The 19509-nt window shown below is 46.0% G+C and overlaps 4 protein-coding genes and 1 long non-coding RNA gene across 21 annotated transcripts in view; 4 read left to right on the top strand and 1 right to left on the bottom strand.

The window, feature by feature from the left end:
- Window positions 1-8679, top strand: part of LOC117221585 (serine/threonine-protein kinase MARK2) — a 135380-nt gene extending 126701 nt beyond the window's left edge. For 11 of the 12 annotated variants that reach the window (XM_033472653.2, XM_033472654.2, XM_076523944.1 and 8 more), the window contains 3 exons: window positions 630-671; window positions 3620-3731; window positions 4559-8679. In XM_033472653.2, coding sequence (XP_033328544.2) covers window positions 630-671; window positions 3620-3731; window positions 4559-4777 — 373 coding nt within the window. In that variant the 3' untranslated portion in view covers window positions 4778-8679. The remainder of the gene's footprint in view (window positions 1-629; window positions 672-3619; window positions 3732-4558) is intronic. The other variant, XM_076523943.1, reaches the window with a different exon arrangement.
- A 2768-nt stretch (window positions 8680-11447) lies between these two features.
- LOC117221591 (uncharacterized) lies at window positions 11448-14152 on the bottom strand. 2 transcript variants are annotated; one of them, XR_013033937.1, is made up of 3 exons: window positions 14024-14152; window positions 12175-13893; window positions 11448-12050 (listed from the first exon to the last, which is right to left on the bottom strand). It is a non-coding gene; the product is annotated as an uncharacterized LOC117221591 (long non-coding RNA). The 2 variants fall into 2 exon arrangements; XR_004490533.2 differs by having other exon boundaries at window positions 11448-13893.
- LOC117221590 (bis(5'-nucleosyl)-tetraphosphatase [asymmetrical]) lies at window positions 11857-12962 on the top strand. 2 transcript variants are annotated; one of them, XM_033472669.2, is made up of 3 exons: window positions 11861-11990; window positions 12285-12374; window positions 12553-12962. In XM_033472669.2, the coding sequence occupies exons 1-3, from the start codon at window positions 11882-11884 to the stop codon at window positions 12864-12866; spliced, it is 513 nt and encodes a 170-aa protein (XP_033328560.2). In that variant the 5' UTR covers window positions 11861-11881; the 3' UTR covers window positions 12867-12962. The 2 variants fall into 2 exon arrangements, with proteins under 2 accessions (XP_076380066.1, XP_033328560.2); XM_076523951.1 differs by lacking the exon at window positions 12285-12374 and having other exon boundaries at window positions 11857-11990.
- Apf (purine phosphoribosyltransferase family protein Apf) lies at window positions 13677-14459 on the top strand. Its single transcript, XM_033472668.2, has 2 exons — window positions 13677-13809; window positions 14081-14459. Exons 1-2 carry the CDS (start codon window positions 13701-13703, stop codon window positions 14395-14397), a joined length of 426 nt encoding a protein of 141 aa, XP_033328559.1. The 5' UTR covers window positions 13677-13700; the 3' UTR covers window positions 14398-14459.
- A 2516-nt stretch (window positions 14460-16975) lies between these two features.
- Window positions 16976-19509, top strand: part of Fife (regulating synaptic membrane exocytosis protein fife) — a 57040-nt gene continuing 54506 nt past the window's right edge. For all 4 annotated transcript variants that reach the window (XM_076523893.1, XM_033472737.2, XM_076523895.1 and 1 more), the window contains exon 1: window positions 16976-17419. The gene's annotated coding sequence lies outside the window, so the exon portion shown is untranslated. The remainder of the gene's footprint in view (window positions 17420-19509) is intronic.

Raw genomic sequence — 19509 nt, 5'->3', positions numbered from 1 at the left:
TAAAGCTCGCGATCTGTGACCCGCAGATAGCGTGTTAACTTATCATTGGATCGCAGATTAGATCGTCTAGCAAACTGATCGTTCCATCTAAAATCTCCGAAAACAAGCTCGAGTTGTCGTCGACGCCGACGTTAAGAAAGTCGCTCCGTTTCGAGGAACGTACGGAGACTTTCTCATTTGACTGTCGACCTACGCTTTTTCTTTCCTGTTCGGTCGGCCGAGGACTGCCGAAAAACGATCGTCTCCCTCGTGCGTGTTTCGCAAAACTTTTTCGCGTACGATCGAATCGATGAATCGAGAGTCGGCGAGCATCTCGCCCCTAGAGTCTTCGAAATCGTTTTATCTATTCTATTTTATTGTAATCGTCGAATGTAATCGCCGCCGCTGTGCAACGAAACAACCCCCCTTTTCTCCCCCGACCTTTGCCCAGACCCTCAACCCCCCCCCCCGGCCCCTACCCCCCGAGAACCCACGCTCGTTTTGCATTCGATACCGTGAACGACCCCCGGCAATCGGTGTGCAGTGGTGATATAGAGTGGTGGTGGTTATTACACGTATAGATTCAATTTGATTTGATGATTTATCATGTTTAGTGTTTGTTAGCAACTGCCTTTGTTTTGTTATTTCAGCCCCACGGACCCATCCGTACCCCCAAAGCACCCAGTAGTGAGGTACGTTGCTGCATACCATAATACCATGATCCATACGCTCTAACTTCTCTCATTTTGCTCCTCCGTTCTGTTTCTTCACGTCACGTTTCTTTCTTGTCTCTTTTTCTTTTCTTTTATTTATTTATTCGCAATCTCTTTCTCTCTTTTTCTCTCTATATACACATATATAGATATATATATAAATTTTTTTTTTTATACTTTCACGATTGTTATATTGTTCGTTTCTTTCTTTCTTTCTTTCTCTCTTTCATTGTCCGCTCACTTCTCGCGATCGTACTCAACTCGTGCTCGGTTTTTTTTCCCGTTCGAGTACCATTTCAATCGTACTCGTGATCGCTTGCGAAGTAATCTGTTAGAAATTGGTCCGTGTACATCGAGGAAATTTTGGATTCTTGAGGAAAGACGGCCCGCTGCGACGTTTAGTGGATATTGATTCGTTTGCTGATCGTTAGCTAAGTTCATTTAATTCGACTTAATTCAGCTTAATTCCATTTAATTTGACTCAAATTTAGCTTAATTTAATTCAATTTAATTTAACTTAATTTAATCCAATTTAATTTATCTTCAATTCAATTTTACTCAGTTTAATTTAACTCAATTTAATTTATTCATATGTACGGGTAAACGCCCGGTTTTACGATAACAAGAACAAAGGCACATCACAGTTTGAATGGAGTATAATGCTTTTTAACGCTAAGTTTACCGAGCCCCGAACGTATCTAACGTCTGTTGCTTCATAACGACGAAGAGACCGTATTTGTTTGCATGCGGAGTCTTTTTAATTGCAGCAACCTTTTTAAAACAAGAAAAAAGGTGTAGGGGAAAAAAGGGTGATTTCGACCGGCTCGGTAGGTTCAGCGTCAAGCTTGTCCAATAGAGAAGATAACTGTGCCGTACGAGACTATCGGAGAGCATTAATAGTTCATTCGCTCGGACGCGCTCGAGAGCTTGATACCGTTAGAATATCGATTTCGATTCTCGAAACGAAGGATACACGTGTATGCGCGTGTTGTCGACGTCCACGAAACTGTGTCACACCGCTGTCTTCGTCTCAGACATTCAAAGATTTCACGCGTACACGACTGACTGCACGCGCGTTCGTTCGTTCGTTCGTACGAGCCCGGCACGCGGGCCGTGTTTGTCGAGCAAACAACGTTTAGATGTCGGATAGCACGGCATCGACCTGGACGACGTGGTCGACGAAGCGATCGAACGAGCATATACAGGGTGTCCCAAAAATGTCTCGCAATCCGGAAATGGGAAGTTCCTGGGGTAATTCGAAGCAACTTTTTCCTTAACGAAAATGTGATCCGCGGCTTCGTTTACGAGTTATTAACGAAAAACCGTGACCAATGAGACGCGAGATCAGTTGGCGCGAGACGGCCGAGCCAATGAGCGGGACCGAGCTCCGTGCGCTCGCTGGCCGGGCCGCCGCGCGCCAGCCGAGCTCGCCTCTCATTGGCCACCGTTTTTTGCTAATAACTCGTAAACGAAGCCGCGAATCGCATTTTCGCAAAGGAAAAAGTTGCTTCAAATCACCTCAGGAACCATTCTCTCCCAGATTACAAGACATTTTCGGGACATCCTGTATAACCGCGGTTTCATCGTCGCTTTCCTCGCGTTCCACGGCCTCGAGATCTCGAGAACCGTCTCGACGAGTGCTCCGCGTTCCGACGGTTTTCGCGTCGGGTCACGTTGTTCGGTCGAAGCAACGCGAAACCCGCTTCCTCGACGGGCGTCGGGAGTACAGTAAATTCTCCCGCATAGTCCCCGTTTGAGTTCTTCTGCCCACATTGTCCCTGTCCCATTCCTACGCCTATGCCAAGGTGTTAGTCGGTCAGGCGTATGATGCGGCATGCGACGTTGCTCCTTTGACTAGAATTTCCCGGAATGACAACTCGTGACACGATAACGTAACTATTTCAATTTGAACATTTTAGGACTGAATTTGTTCTTAACATGTCGCCGATAGTTTTTCGATTAGAATGAGATCGAACACGGTATAGTTTCGACGGATATTTCTGATTACGTGACATAAAATCGATCATTATGTAATCGAATAAATACGGTCGAAAGCATGCCGTGTTTGGTCTCGTTTCAATTGGAAGAATCTCGCCGATGTGTTAAACAAATTTTCATGTATTACAAGTTAGAAAAGCATCGTTTTTATTCTAGCGTTATCGATTAATTTGGATTAATTTACAGCGATATGCTGGCCGCTGGCCTTTATGTTTGCCGACTACTCCGATTTTCGTTCTCTCTCTCTCTCTCTCTCTCTCTCTCTCTCTCTCTCTCTCTCTCTCTCTCACGAGATGTCGGCAACTATAAAGGCGAGCCGCGAGACTCGGCGAATCGTGTCCGGTCTTCCCAAGTTCTCCATTTTCGCTTCCAAGCCGAGGGACCATTCGAGAGAATTTACTGTACACGAACAAATTATTCGATCCGCGGCTAACATTCTTCCCAATGACCGAGCCTCCCCATCCACGATCGTGTGTATGCGACACAAAAAGGAAAAAGCAAAAGAAAAAAAAAACGAAACTTGCATGTATGCACGCATGTGACCGTTCCACGTTCTTTACGTTGCGCCGTCCGAGAAAGATCATCGATTGTACCGACAGCTTGCAGATTCTACCTTTGAATCAGCCGCACCCGACCACGAAGGAACAGTGACCGACAACAACCGACACCGTTACCGAATTACCGAGTTACCGGGAGAAAAAAAAAGAAAAGAAAAAAGAAAAAACAAGCCCCTCGAAAAGAGTCGAAAACGAAAAACTGACCCCCACACGAGCAATTCCCACAGAAAAAATGTTGCGTCGGGTGCAGTCGGGCGCAGTCGGACACGAACGCTAAAAAAAGAAAAAAAAATCGAATGTGTTCTCTGTCGCATGTGTTCACCGGCGCCGTAAACCTCGGCCGTGCGGATTTAAGACGTTCTTTTGTTACAGCGGAGCGACCACTAACGAAGAGCAGGTTAAACCACGCAGTCTACGATTCACATGGAGTATGAAAACCACCAGTAGTCGAGATCCGAATGAGATCATGTCCGAAATACGAAAGGTATTGCCCTCAAAACCATCGTAGAAAACAAGCTTTTCCAAAAAAAAAACACGCACAGAAACGCGGGTCCCTCTCTCTCTCTATTTCTCTCTATCTCTCTCTCTCTCTCTCTCTGTCTCTCTCTTTCGAGACGATGATTGTTCAGCGCGATCGAAAAGGTAATCGAGAACAGCACACGTTCGCGCACGGGAACGGTCCTCTTGATTCGATAATGGTCCCGCGGGAGTGTTGTAACACGCTTTCGAACCTAAATCTGATCGCCGCCGGATACCACCGTCCCCAGTGTTTTGGGTCTTCAAGCAGTTTCGGAGCTCGATCGCGATCCCGATCCTGATCCTGATAAACGATAAACGATAAACGACAACGATCACGATCACGATTATCGATTAACGATCCCGATCGCGGCTAAACGAGACCCGATCCGGGTCAAGTCCGCTTGATGCTCGATCCAATAATTCGATCGGTCGCGCCTACGCACGTCGCGAAATTACGTCTCGTTTCGAAATTGCATTTCGCGGCAGTTCGTTTTGCATCGTTCGTTTGCGAGCTCGCAACGAGAACGAGACAAAAAAGTTTAGGCAAAGTAAGTTGTTCGTTGCGATCGCGTCGCGGTAATATCCGCGAAAGCAAACGGGATTAGCTCGAATCGGCTTGAACCGGATCGATCGTGTTCGAGCGGGCCGGCTCTTGTTACGGCTCGTTCGTATAACCGAGCTTCTCTCCGGATCGCGCTCGATCGCGCACGATCGGCTTGATCACCCATCCGCCGAGCACCGGCGGCGAGCGGATCTGTCTTGTCTTTACTAACGGTTTGTCGATCGCTTCAGGTACTGGACGCCAATAAATGTCAGTACGAACAGCGCGAAAGGTTCCTGCTGCTGTGCGCGCACGGCGACGCGGCGACAGACAGCCAAGTGCAATGGGAGATCGAAGTTTGTAAACTGCCACGACTATCGCTGAACGGCGTACGTTTCAAACGCATCTCGGGCACGTCGATCGGTTTTAAAAATATTGCCAGCAAGATTGCGAACGAACTGAAGCTGTGACTGCCGACGACTGGCTCCATAGCAGCCCGCGCCAACAACCCATAACGCCCTCCTGACCGATCGCATGGACTCCTCGCAGCCACCGACGACCACGACGTTCTCTATTCCTCCTTCTTCTGGGACTTGAGCTTTCGTTTCGATTCCGATGAAACCGAGTCCGATCTCGATCTCGACCTCGATCTCGACCCGAGCTCCGCATCCGACACCGACATTGACTCCGATCCCCCGTCCGACACCCGTGAAATCTTTGTCTAAGAGCCGGTCAAACGAAAGAAAATGAAAAGAAAAGGGAAAAAACGATCTCTCTCCGTCTTAAGAATGTCGATTCGTTCGCGCGCCGGGTCCCAGTCGAAACGTTGCCGAGGCGAACGGAGCTTCTCTCTCTCTCTCTCTCTCTCTTTCTCTCTCTCACACACACACACTCTCTCTCTCTCTCTCTCTCTCTCTTTTTCTCCGTGATTACGAACGGGCGTGGTCTCTCGCCGATCATCGTCGGTCCTCTGCGTGCAACGCGGTGCAACGATCCACGCAGCTCGGCCGTGTGCGCACGTAACATTTTGTCGGTGAAAACAGCTGCTGGGACACTGTGATCTATTTACATACTTACATGGCTGAACACGTCATGGTATTACCGTGTATACATGTACGCGTACGTATGTATACGCATATCGCATATCGTATGTATGTATATACGTATGTACGTAACGTGTATATTTACAGAATAATACTCCCGAGTGCCAAATTCGGAACCAGGTTGTCGGTCTTAGGTTTCGCGAATTGAACCGTGTTCGCCGCGCGGGACGAAGGAGCCCGAGAGGATGCCGGATATATAAAAGTTCGAGTGCGATTTGGGGGCTGTGGAGAGCCGGGGGGGACGGGGGACGACGTTGCGTACGTTTGCGAGACAGAGAAGAAAGGAAGGAGGCCCGATGGAACGAGGAGGAGGAGGAGGAGGAGGAGGAGGCGCGGGGACGTGGAGACGAAGAGACGCGGAGACGAAGAGACCAGGTGACGAGAAGCTGAAAACCCGCGCGCGTCCCTCCTCGCCCGCGTCGTACACGCGGACCGTTTGCTCTCGTTTTTTGCTCCCGTTTGTTCCCGTTTTTCTCTCTCTCCCCGTCGAAAGGGGTCGCCAAGGGGTCGCCGAAGGGTCCCCGTTAAACCGAACCAAGTACCTCGTGCAGGCTCGCACGGTCGCAGAATCGCACAAGAATCCCGGGACACCCCGGGACACGCCGGGATCCGCGTGTACGTCGGCGGGAGGACAGGATCGTCGCAGTCACAGCGTATCGCGCGTTCACACTATCGCAGTATTCCCTCGGTTAGGCGTCCCGCGTCGCGCGCTGACGAGGAGAGACGTTATCATCGATGTAGCGGACGAGACGTTTATTAAAGACAGCGGGGACACGGTACTTTGCTTTGTATTTGGCTGACGATTCGATTCCGGCGGGCCGTGACGCTAACGAGGGAACACTGTACTTTGTAAATCGATGTCGTCTCGGTGCACGCACGCGTTCAAGCAAGATCGGAGTGCCCGCTCGATGGTCGCACTCTCTCTTGGGACTTACTCGGGGCTGTGTCGCGAGCGTTCGGGCCCGGGTAGGCGGTCCGCTCTCTCCCCCTCCGCTCGCTCGCTCCTAGAGTGGGGGACGCCGAATGCGAATGGGAACGGGGAAACGGTGCGCGGGCGGTCCCACGAGCCAGCGGGGACAGCCCGCGAAGACTTCGGCGAGACTTTTTTCGCGTGGAATGCGAGCATCAAGCGGGCACTGCTGCGATTCTTCTAGTTTAGTTCGAGGCAAGTTCTCTCTCGCTTTCTCGCTTGTGATCGCGACGCGTTCTCCCCTCCTCCTTTTTCTCGCCGCGTTCTATTTCGCGCGGCGCGGCGCGGCGCGTCGTTCTCTCCTTTCTTCTCGCTTTCGGTATCGCCAGGTTCGCACGCGATACCATCCAACGGGAGACACACGATTTCATTGTACTTCAACTGTGCCTAATCACGCGTATTTAACGAGACACGCCCGGAAATCTTTTTCCGCGTGTGACGCAAGAGGAACGAGACGTATAAATCGGGGATACGATGGTGCGCGGGGTGCTGCGGTTCGGTGCGATGCGATGCTATGCTATGCTATGCGATGCGATGCGATGCGATGCGATGCGATGCGATGCGATGCGATACGATACGATGCGATGCGATACGGTGCGGTGCAGTGCGGAAAGAAGTTGCGCGAAAAGTTCATGCAGTGAAGAGACGATCGAACGTGTACGCACAGCTGTTGTTCGGTGGTCGGAGGACGGCCGTGGAGACACGTCGGCCGGTTCAAGAGAAAAAATTACGGACACGTTTCCTTCGACGAGACACGCGTATTATCGTACACACGCGCACCAACCAACGATCCACCAGCCGTACGAGTGGACGAAACGAGCCTTTCTTTTTGTTTGTGTCTGTGCGAGAACGCGAGACGCGCGGGTGCGCCTCGGAACGTTCACGGTGAAACGAAGAAAAGAGGTCTCTGTTTGTACATAAAAACCGATCACGCATCTCGAACAAAATGGGAGCCTGTTGTAAAGGTGAACGCGTAGGATTATACAGCCCTTTAAACGAAACTACCTTCGCGACATTTAATAACGATCATCCATTCAGCGTTCAAATGTGAAAAACCACAGCCGTTTTCGATGGGCCGCGAACGTATTTCGGTGCATCGCGTCCCCCCCAAGACGATATCTTACATTTTTCGAATATTTTTACGATACTTTATCACCTCTCCTCCCGAATCCCCTCCCCCCCCCCACCACCATTTCTTTTTTCCTTTTCTTTTTATCGCAAGTTTAATGGTATCCAACCCTTTGCAGACGTTAGCCAATTAATTGATGCGTATCGATAATTATAATTACGTTTATTACTATTATTATTATTATTATTTTATTGTTATTACTATTACTACTACCACTACTGCTACTACTACTACTACTATTACTACTATCGTTATTGTTATTATTATTATTATTTTTATTTTTATTTTTATTTCTACGCATAGTACACAAATAATGTTAAGACACGATATAAGATCGAGATCGAAGATGATAGAAGAACAGAAACACTATTATTTAAACATTGTTTAGGGATTATCGTCGTCGAGCGATTCTACTCGTAACACGTTCGAGTAAAACACACAAGTACTTCGCTCCGTAACGAAGAGAAAAGAAAAAATAAGCTTGGGAGATTGATTAACCGATGATAACGCGAAAGAAGGGAGTGTCCGGAGCCATACCCAACAAAACACGCACGCGCGCACGACATCGTCGATAAACGAGATCTGTTGTTTCTACGAAAGAGTACCATGTAAGGATTATATTTAAGTATTGTAATTGGCTATACACTATTACGCTATTTAACCTTTTATTCGCAAATGTATTCGCGGTTGAATGAAAACTAAATTAGGAATTATTGTAAATGTAGAGGCGATTCTAGAGAGACTTGGTGTATATAAATAATATAATATACGAAAGGTACTAAATTAACCAAATAAAAATGAAAGCCTCACACACCAAGAACACACGAATATAAAACGGGGGAAAAAAAAAGAAAACGCGTACGCGAGGAGTTACGAAGAAACGGAGAATCCAAGGAGAAGGACCATACGGAAGGACGAGAAAAAGACAAACGGGAACGGAAGAGGACGGAAGCCGGCGAGGAAGACGAAGAGATGATTCGAAGAGGAAGACGCACCGGAATACTGAAGAAGAGGAGAACCACGAACACGGATACGGAGAAAACGAACGAATGGAAATGCATCTCGGGATAATCGAGTTAACGCGAAACTTTTTATATTTGCCTAAGATTAATCTCGAGTAAATTACTTATAGGCAATCACTAATTTATTTAAATAAATACGGAACACGAATCATTTTTTCACGTTTCTAAACACGCGCTGTTTGCGCGCGCATACACACGCCAAGTACACGCACACACAGAGACACATGCTGAAATACCAGATATACCAAAACAAAAAACAAAAAAAAAATACAAAGGGTCCCGTGCGATTCGAGCCGCGCTCTCTGTGGCTTTAAAATGCCGAGAGGGGCGCAACAATTACGTGATTCCACGGTGCATTGCTTCAGCTCCCGTAAAGAGAGTTCGGACGCGATAATCGAAGTTTTCTTCGTTGTTGGAACAAAAAAAGATTCCGGTTCTCTCGTAACAATTAATTCGGAATAATTCGAAACAATTTTCCATCGCGACCGTTTCGATCGTGTAGCCTTCGTACACAGGTCGCTCGGTCCAACAATTCGAGTTTCCTTGGTGAGAAATTTTCGTCCATTTCTTAACTAAAAAGTTCCAAAGCTACGTTTCTTTCTCTCCTGAATTTTCCGGGAGGCTCTGTATCGGGAAAAACGTATCGCGGAAAACGTTTCGATCCGACGCGCCGAGTTATCTTATCGAGTGGCTCTCTTTTCCGGGAGAACGACTGATAGCACCTAAGTATCCTCGACCGAGTATATTCCCTTTTAGCGAGATCCGATCGGCGGAGAGAAAGATCCCAGATCTCCGGGACCGATCGATCGATGACATTGTACGCGCGCAAAACAGTGATAGACCGCGACTTTACGACACCTTGCGAAGACCCACATCCCTCCTGAAACGCGCGGTTTCGAACACGCTGCAACCGGTTTCCGCCCCGAAGTGACGCACCACTTCGGGCATCCCTCTTTTCACCGCTCTATCGCTCTGTCTCTCCATATATCCACTCCCCCCCTCCCCACCCTCTCTGTCTCTCCATCTATCTCTCGATTTTCGAGTACGAAAACAGACTGCAAACCTCGAACAAAACGCGATCTCGAACGAGACCAGCATCGATTTCTGTACACGGAGAAGCAAACGTAACAAAAAGGGGACGCACGGTCTCCGGAACGAACGAAGGGGGCGTCAGTGTATAATTAATCGAGATCCGGATCGCCGCGACCCCGAGCCGACACGACCGATGTAGAAAAAGTTTACCCTTAGCAGTTAACGAATTCATGTTACAATGGATATAAGACCCTTCGAATAGCGTTTAAACGATGGTTCACGCCTGTAAAACGCGCGTATAGGCAGAAGAGAAAACAAATTCTACGGTACTGTAACAACGTATTACACACACACACGCATACGCACGTACACGTACACACTCTCGCTTACATACACGGTACACATACATTGAAAACACGTCCGTTATACAAGCCGGTAAACTAGAACACTTCGCCGTTCGTTCGATCGCTCGTCGTTAGCTTATCTCTCTAATGGATCGATGTAAAGATTTCTAAAACCGATGAAGAATCGCGGGCAGGATGACGACGATGCGCTCGAACGAATTATCCCACGACGTGTAAGAACAATCGAACGATCCCCGAGCTCTCGAACCCCTCCCCAACTAGCCCAAAGCTGAACGGATGACATCGGGAAACTTTCGGACGACAGGGGACGCACTGTTCGCGCCGGTCCGCAAACAGTTTTTCCAATTTTTGTATGAAAGTAATAAAGCCAGAAAAAGATGACCATCGATTCCGAGTCCGATTAAAAAAAAAAGCCCGTTTCCGCTTCGACACGGCTCGTCATCCATCCAGCTAAGCCGAATCCGCCCTGCGCGCACACGAGAGGGGCTGTGCTTGAAGGTGACGGCACGGTGGAGCTGCGGACCCTCTGGGACCAACGAAACGAATATCGGATCCGATTGAACCGGCGGAAAGGGGATAAGAAGGGGATCAGCGAAATGCTAGAGATTTTTACTAAATTCTTACCTCGAACCCGCCGAATGAAAGCGCAAAAATAATCCGGTTAGCGGTCGACACATTTCATGCACACGAATCCGAGGCAGACATTGTCTATATTAATTTAACCTTTTATAATTTGAGAAGCTTGTATACGACAGTATGAAAATAATCCTGGGCCCAGACTCGCGTAAGGAGCTTCAACGGCCCCGCTGGGTCCACTGCCTCGCTGTTCTATTGTTGCTTTCAAGTATAATTACGTATTCCTACGTACACGCGGCCACGTGTGCATACATCCAACAATTTGTAGGTACGCACGTACATACAACACGCATACAAACGTACACAGGTACATTAATACATACATACATACATACATATATACATACATACATGCATACATACATACATACAGCTTTACTAAGTGTTTTCTGGTGATCGGTATTTAGCCAACAAAATGTAGCAGAAGCGTTTCTAATAAAATGGTAACAAGCATCGTTTCCCAACTGAGATTCCTTTTAAAAGTCGCGCGCTGGAACGGCCACGTGACCATGATGACGACGTTTCCGGCATGGAGATACAAGCAACGGACAGTTTGAAATTTGGAGAATTTCTTTTGAAAAAGAAAAACTTATCTTCGTCGAATGTTGCATATATCTGTTTACTGTATTTCGTTGTCGTTTGAAATTCAATTATTCACCGAGGGGGAGGGGGGAGGGAAAAACGCTTGGCGAAGAATGACCAGAATTCTTTTGGAGAACAATATAAATAAATTCGGGAAGGTGGCGATGAGTCTGTAGAAATAAGTTCGCGGATGATTAAGATGTGTTATTTGGTTCGATTAAAAACAAAATTCGGAAGTACAAAGACGAAGTCCAAGAATTGGAAACACCGCTTTGAAATCGTAACTGGCTCGATAACTATATAGATACGTTATACTTATTTATTTAATGTTTTTTTTTTTATTAAAAAGATACAACTTTAGTCATCTAGGTCTATATAAGTCTTTGATACAGACATTTGCTATCTTATCTGTAGTTGGGAATATGTATGATATTATAATATTATAATATTATAATATTATATAATACGAAACAGAAGCAACATATTTGTACAAATAGGAAGTACAATACTAGATTAAAGTTTTGTGTTTATATAAATCCAGAATTTGTCTATTATCTCGAGACAGCTTACAATCTATCAAATTATCTAAAGAAATTATAGATACGAGAAAGATATGAAAAATGTTCTACGTCAAATTACTGCAGTTATTCCACACCTAGTGTAACACCAGCGCTAGCTATCCTCTATACTTTTGTTACGAATTACGTGGAAAAGCTTGAAAGAATCGAAGATAGGATGGTACGTCAATCTTGCGGCTTCATTGTGTTCCGTCGCAATCAGGGCGACATCGAGTATCTGCTATTGCAATCTTCGGGCCGTCGGCATCATTGGTCACCGCCAAAAGGTTTGTATCACGTTTGTCATTTGTCCACGTCTTGTATTTCCGCGATCATGATGCCATAACCTGTTACCAGAAAAAAATTAGTCATACCCATTCGCTTTTCAGCGACTTGCCTCGTTTATGATTTAACTTCTACATTTCGTTGTAACATAATCGAACCGGTATACTATTTTTTACTACTAATTACTTCCAATGTGCTTTTTTGAGACTGCATAAAATTGTGCTCGCACCACATCTATCGAAGGACAGGTGCGAGCCAGAATTGTGTTCGGCTTTTCTGTAACATTATTGTCATAGACGGCGCATGGAAGGAAAGAAATCATGCAAGAAGTGGGATGGTGGCGCATGCGTCTGGAGTCCCGAACAACGGAATCGTGCGTCTACCGGGTGAGCATTATAATTCTTAACTACGTACGCGACGCGACGCAAGGCCTCTGATCGTGGTTCAGAACTATAACGTTCGCGCGGTAGACGCGCCCCACGCAGCTGTACGGGACGTGTGCGCATGCGTCGTCTGAGCCCCCACTCCTTGCGTAACTTATACTTATGAATACACTGGTCACAGGTGGTGTTATGCGCCGCGAGACAGAAATTGCAACCGCGCTCCGTGAAACCGAAGAGGAAACAGGCTTACTAGCTGCAGATTTAAAAATCTATGAAGATTCGAAACAAAAAATAAATTATCGTTGGAAAGGAACATTAAAATATGTCACTTACTGGCTGGCGGAGCTAATAAACTACGATAAACCTGTTACATTGTCGAATGAACATCAAGCATTTAAGTGGTTACAATTGGAAGAAGCATGTACAACATGTTTGAGGGCATTTCAGGAGCTGTTGAGAAGTTACAATGACAATATACTGAAAAATCTGTCCTAACGCAATCAACCTTAGAAACATTTGTAACAGTTTGATTATATATTTATTCGTGTAGGTGTGTGTCAATATCGAAATAAATATTTTTTATTCCCACCATTGGCGATCAGGAATCGATACATTCCATGCATACGAATCCGAAGCAAATATTGTCTATTAATTTCTCTTTTATAATTTAAAAAGCTTGTATAACAGTGTGAATACATTCTGGGCCCATACTCGCGTAAGAAGTATGTCTCGCTAGATCCACTGCTTCGCTATTGCATTGTTGCTTTCAAGTGCATAGATGCATTGCTATTATTTATCCACCTTTTTTTTTATTAAAAAAAAAACAACTTTAGACACCTAGGTCTACAAATCTTTGATACAAAAATTTGCTATCTTATGTTTGCTATCTATAGTTGGGAATATGTATGATATAATATGAAAGATGAGAGAAGCAAAATATTTGTGTACAAATAAGTATAATACTAGATTAAATTTTTGTGTTTGTATAAATCCGGAACTTGTATACTATCTTGAGAGCTACAATATATCAGGTTTTCTAAAGAAATTATAGATATGACAAGGTAGTTTTTCCCTAGTAACAAAATGAGAGGATATGATCAATGTCCTGCGTTGAATGACAGCAGTTATTCCGCACCCAACGTCACACTAGCGCTATCTATCCGCTCTTCTTATATCATGTTTCGAAATATGTGGAAGAACCTCAAAGAATCGATAAGATCTAATTATCAATTGGAGTGGTCAGTTATTTCTTTTTCACACATATATCATAGACCTATCCCCGCCCCGCTCTAATTGCGTTAGTCGCAAGTTAACTGCATCGAAGATAGGATGGCACGTCAAGCTTGCGGATTTGTTATTTTCCGTCGAATTCAGGGGGTCATCGAGTACCTGTTATTGCAAACTTCGTACGGCCAGCATCATTGGACACCGCCGAAAGGTTTGTATCACGTTTGTCGTTTGTCCGTGCCTTGTATTTTCGTGATATTTATCTCTGATTTATCTCTGATACATAACCTTTTGCCTGAAAAAATTAATCGTACCCATTGGCTTTCCAACGACCTATCGCGTTACTTTATATCATAACATATTACTTTTTATTATGTACTAGTTACTTTCAACGTGACTTTTGAAGAATATAAAATTGTGCTTACACCTATCGAAAGACAAATGCAGGCCTCGATTCTATTGAGCTTTTTATGTTGTCACAGGTCATGTAGACCCCGGCGAAACGAAAATGGAGACAGCGCTCCGTGAAACCGAAGAGGAAGCAGGCTTGCTAGCTGCGGATTTAAAAATTTATGAAGACTCAAAACTAGAAATAAATTATCTAGTGAAAGAGAAACCAAAGAATGTCACTTACTGGCTAGCGGAGCTGATAAACCGCGACAAAACTGTTACATTGTCCGATGAACATCAAGCATTTAAATGGTTACAATTGGAAGAAGCATGTACAACATCTCACTACGAAGAAATGCAGTCGGTGTTGAGAAACTGCAATGATTACATACTGAAAAATCTGTCCTAACGTAATCAACCTTAAAAACATTTGTTACTCTTTGATTACATATTTATTCATATACGCCTCAATCTCGTATATATATATAATTAATATTCCCTACTCCCAACCCTGGCAAGAATTCTCTGCTGCATAAAGCCTAACATCAGGATCATGTATTAAACAGTGTCAAAACGCCTTAGCTGATCAATAATTTAGTTTGAAGTAACCAAAAAACAGCGACAAAATTGCGAAACATAATTAATTGCTCCTTGACGTTTGATCGACTAGCGTGTTGATCTTTTCTGATGTCGTCCATTTTTTATACGTCACAGATGCTGTTGATTCTACCGAACTGTTCGATACCATTGTTTTACATTTTGTTTGTCCGGTTGTGCCATTATTGTTTCCAAACTTGTTGCTATTGTGGCGCCTCTTTTGGAGAGAAACTGAAGCTCCGTTCGGGGTCCGTATCGCGCCAATTAGGGTAGTGGCAAGACGCTCGTACTGTTGGCAAAAATCGACTGTCGGTAATTTGGCTAACAGTTTCAGCGTTTCGCCACTACCCTAATTGGCGCTGTACGGACATCGAACGGAGCTTTGCTTTTTCTCCGAAAGAGACGCCTTAATTGCCCACGTGTGCTCAATGCAGGTCCGTTTAACAACATTAATTATTGCTAAAATAGGCAACCAAAAGTAAACTTAAGACACAGAATTGTTCAGGAGAATCTGCTGCAACGATGTTTTGTAACAACAACGCAAAATTAAATTAATTTAAAAATTTAATTAACATGCCAATTATCCAAACTTAAAAATGCAATTAATTATGTTTCGCAGTGTTGTTATTCATTTTATCGTTTGCCATCGATGCAATGGATTCTCCTAAGCAATTCTTCACTCTTATCTTATTTTTTTAAGCTCTAATTTTATCATAAACCAGTGATGTCCACGGGACAAAAACGAAAGGAAGAGAGTCCTGATGGTGGCGATTTGCATTGCAGCGAGCGAGTCCGACGGATACTTTACCGCGCGTCATTCAAACCATAATACTTTTGGTTGGTACAATTTTCTTCTTTCCTACAAATTCCCATACTACTTCTAACAGCTTCTTTCTCAGGAAATTCCTATTCTGGGAAAGAATAGGAATTTCTCAGAATTTCTCTTTCTCAGAATAGGATTTTCCTATTTCCATTGCAATATCCGGAACAATTAATTGTAGAATAAACAATCCAAAAAGCGTATTTCTATTTCCAGATCCTTTTCCTCTAGATTTCTTCATTTTAATAGAAACAGAATCTTCAAATTCTCATTTTTTAACACTGCTGTTCCCAGTTTTGGAAACTTCGAGGCGGAGAATATCCTTTTTCACATTCATAATGACACGATTGTTCCAAAATCTTGATACATGAAATTACCAATTCCGAGAAGAAATAGAAAATTTCGAATTTAATTCGAAATTGTACAGGGTGTCCCAAAAATGTCTCGCAATCCGAAAGTAGGGGATTCCTGGGGTCATTCGAAGCAACTTTTTCCTCAGCGAAAATGCAGTCCGCGGCTTCGTTAACAAGTTATCAACGAAAAACCGTGACCAATCAGAGGCGAGATCATTTGGCGCGAAACGGCCGAGCCAATGAGCGGAACTGGGCTCCGCGCGCTCGTTGGCCGGGCCGCCGCGCGCCAGCCGAGCTCGCCTCTTATTGCTCACTGTTTTTCGTTAATAATTCGTTAACGGTGCCTCGGAGAAAATTTTTGTAAAGGAAAATGTTGCTTCAAATAACCTGAAGAACCCGCCACTTTCAGATTGCGAGACATTTTTAGGACACCCTGTAGCCAATGAGCGGAACTGGGCTCCGTGCACTCGTTGACCGGGCCGCCGCGCGCCAGCCGAGCTCGCCTCTCATTGGCCACCGTTTTTCGTTAATAACTCGTAAACGAAGCCACGGAGAAAATTTTCGCAAAGGAAGAAGTTGCTTCAAATGACCTCAGGAATCTCCCATTTCCGTATTGCGAGACATTTTCGGGACCCCCTGTAGTCATTAGCTTGCCGTCGCTTATCGAAACGCAACGTGCCGTGCCTAAAGAGATTTTTACCGTTCGATGGACAGTGAACAGTTTACCCGTGTTCTTATACGAAACAGCGAACGTGTTTTGCGCGTTGGGCTGCTGGCCGGCTTGCGAACGATAAGAACAGAAGCCAGCGAAGGGAGGAGCTAGGAAGACATTGTATCGTATCGTATCGTTCAGGGTTCGACTTCCGAGTTCAAAGCGGAGCCGCAGCCACGGTAGGGTAGAGTAGGCGTGCTTTTCGGCGTGCACGCTCGATGGCAGGTTCTCTGATACGGAAACGTTAGAGCGGCGTTTGGTAAGGGGTGAGTTAGTTATAAGGAGCGCCAGGAAAAACCGGGGACAACGGGGGTGGAGCGGGGCGAGCCGGGGAGAACCGGGGAGAACTAGGATAGACACGAGGGCCGGGAGAGCCGGGAAAAATGGGCGTCGGGTAGGAGGGTGTAATGGCGGGTGGCGGCGGGTGGCGGAGGGTTGTCGGAGGGTGGCGGCGGGTGGTTCGCTCGGTGGGAGAAACGGGAGTCCCGGTCCCGGGCAGTGCAAGTCGGGCAGCCTGCCTGACGATATCGTTGTCGTGGGTGTCGGGGATATCCGTTCGAATTGCTTGTTCATGAGGAACTTTTCTTTGCGCGTTATTTTTCATATCGTTTCGACGGCTATGTTCCCGATTTTCGATCGAACAGAGGCGCCCGCGGGCACATTATCCGCGTGAAAACCCGACAGATACCGTGTACGCGCGTCGTCGTGTCGCAAAACATATGCGTCCTGGCACGGACATTGTCGTCGCGAACCATGGAAATCGAGCATAAATCGGTCGTCGCTGTAATCACGTATCAATTCGAACGGGCAGCTAAATAGGAGACATACGAGAGCACGGGGAAGAGCACGGGGGAGAGCACGGGGGTGAGCAAGGGAGCTCCGTAGCACCGTCGTCGTCGGAAAGAACGCACTCGACTGCTCGGGTGCCTTCGCAGCTTTCAAGTAACAGGTTGGTCATTCAGGCTTATCCTTTCGCAACTTAAAACGGCTTTCGCGCGCTTCCGACCGACCCGTCGAATTGCCAGTTTTCGGACGTCCACTCGTGCCGATCGTTTCACACGTTTGCCAGAAAACGATAACGAATCGGAGGCTGACGAAACGGGCTGAAAATAGCTCGAAAAAAGCGGCATATTGGAAACGAACGATGGATATCGGAAATCCGAGATCGAAGATCCGCGTTGGATCGGATTCGGTTTCTTTTTTCCGCCCGATTTTTGTCTCGTCGCGCATCGAACGCCGAACTTTCGGGTTACGCGGACGGATCGAGGAATCGAGAGACATCTTCGAAACGATCGCATTGCAATTCGCGGAATGCGGTTTGCCGTGGAAATCGAGCCCACGCATGCAACGTGATTTCGAGACGGATTTGATACCGTTTTAATGGACCAATTTCCGTCCCTATTTCCTCGATTCCCGGGAACGTTCCATTCTATGTCCGATCTTCCCACCTCGAACATGCTTCGTACGTTACCGATGCTGTTGCCTCGGCATCCACACACTCGGTAGTAGACCGAAGAACCGAGGACATATTTTCTCGACTTTTTGCTCTTGTTAACAACGATTTAATTGGAAACGGATGTTCGGTGTCGCGGCGTTTATGCTCGAAATTGAACGCGTATACGTTAATTCCGTTGACAATCGATTACGAAAACTTGCCTTTCAGCTGCTCGGTAATTTTGCCGTTGATCCGGCATGTTGCACATCCCCTGGTTATCGATCCCCCTGGTTTTCGCGCTGCGTAAACTTTCCGATTCGGCAAACATTTCAAAGAGCATCACCATTTTGTACGCACGATTATCCGATATCATCGCGGTCTCGCGTACTTCCCGTCATTTTCTGCCCCCTTTCCGATAACAGCGTCGCTCGGAGTAACAATTATTGCGAGACATTATCGAAAATAATCGAAGGAACGACGGGTATCCGTTTTCGGAACGGGGTGAAAGGGAGCACGTGCGTCATTTGGTCAGCTTCGAAATAGTTGCACGTTCGTTCGTTTCGTCTGACCTGTACCGAGGAAACCTTGACCCGAGGTCTCTCCACGGTGCTAAGCCTCTCAGACGCCTAATTCCCGGCGACCGTCTAGTTTCGATACTCCCACCTTTTCATTACCGCGGCCAATTGGGTTCTACAGCTTCGATCAGTCCGCAAACAGTATCGCCGTTGCTCCCAATTTTCAATTGGCTGCCCGCTGCCGCCTACGCCACATACTTGGCTGCTACTCTCGCAGCCAACTGTCCAAAACAAACAAGTCGAGAACGAAATGGTGCTGAGTACGCTGAATCGATGGTGACAATTGAAAGCGTCGATTACCTCGACCGCGTCGATGTCTAGAAACATTTTCGACGGAACGCTGTTCTTTTCCCACTAGAATCTCTCAGCGGATCGATCGATTGAAAATTGAGAGACTGTTCGGAGCAGCGGATAGAACAAACTAATTGGTAAACGATGAGTATCGTCGTATTGAGTGAATTCTCCCCAATTGTCCCTCAGCTTGGGAACGAAAGTGGACAATTTGGGAAGAGGAGACACGATTGTACCAGCCTTGCTGCTCGTTTTTATGGTAGCCGATCGTCAACAATTACAAAAACGAGGAGCGAGGCTCGAATAATCGCATCTTCTCTTCCCAAATTGTTCACTTTCGATCTTAAGCTGAGAGACAATTGGGCAGAATTCACTGCATATTACGGAACGAGGAGATACGATTGTTCGAGCCTTGCGGTTCGTTTTTATGGTAGCCGATCGTCAACAATTATAAAAACGAGGAATGAATAATCGCATCTCCTCTTCCCAAATTGTCCACTTTCGTTCCCAAGCTGAGAGACAATTCGGGAGAATTCACTGCATATTACGGGACGCGGAGATACGATTGTACGAGCTTTGTTGCTTGTTTTTATGGTAGCCGATCGTCAACAATTATAAAAACAAGGAGTGAATAATCGCATCTCCTTTTCCCAAATTGTCCACTTTCGTTCCCAAGCTGAGAGACAATTCGGGAGAATTCACTGCATATTACGGAACGAGGAGATACGATTGTTCGAG

Source organism: Megalopta genalis, chromosome 7, assembly GCF_051020955.1.
Source record: "Megalopta genalis isolate 19385.01 chromosome 7, iyMegGena1_principal, whole genome shotgun sequence".
In the NCBI taxonomy this organism is placed as follows: domain Eukaryota; kingdom Metazoa; phylum Arthropoda; class Insecta; order Hymenoptera; family Halictidae; genus Megalopta; species Megalopta genalis.
This window is presented reverse-complemented; position numbering and strand designations above follow the sequence as displayed.

Coding starts and splice junctions, on each gene's coding strand:
- LOC117221590 (XM_033472669.2), top strand. CDS start 11,882: ATGGTACGTCAATCTTGCGGCTTCATTGTGTTCCGTCGCAATCAGGGC. Junction 11,991..12,284: donor TCATTGGTCACCGCCAAAAG/GTTTGTATCACG, acceptor TTATTGTCATAG/ACGGCGCATGGAAGGAAAGA. Junction 12,375..12,552: donor CGGAATCGTGCGTCTACCGG/GTGAGCATTATA, acceptor CACTGGTCACAG/GTGGTGTTATGCGCCGCGAG.
- Apf (XM_033472668.2), top strand. CDS start 13,701: ATGGCACGTCAAGCTTGCGGATTTGTTATTTTCCGTCGAATTCAGGGG. Junction 13,810..14,080: donor TCATTGGACACCGCCGAAAG/GTTTGTATCACG, acceptor ATGTTGTCACAG/GTCATGTAGACCCCGGCGAA.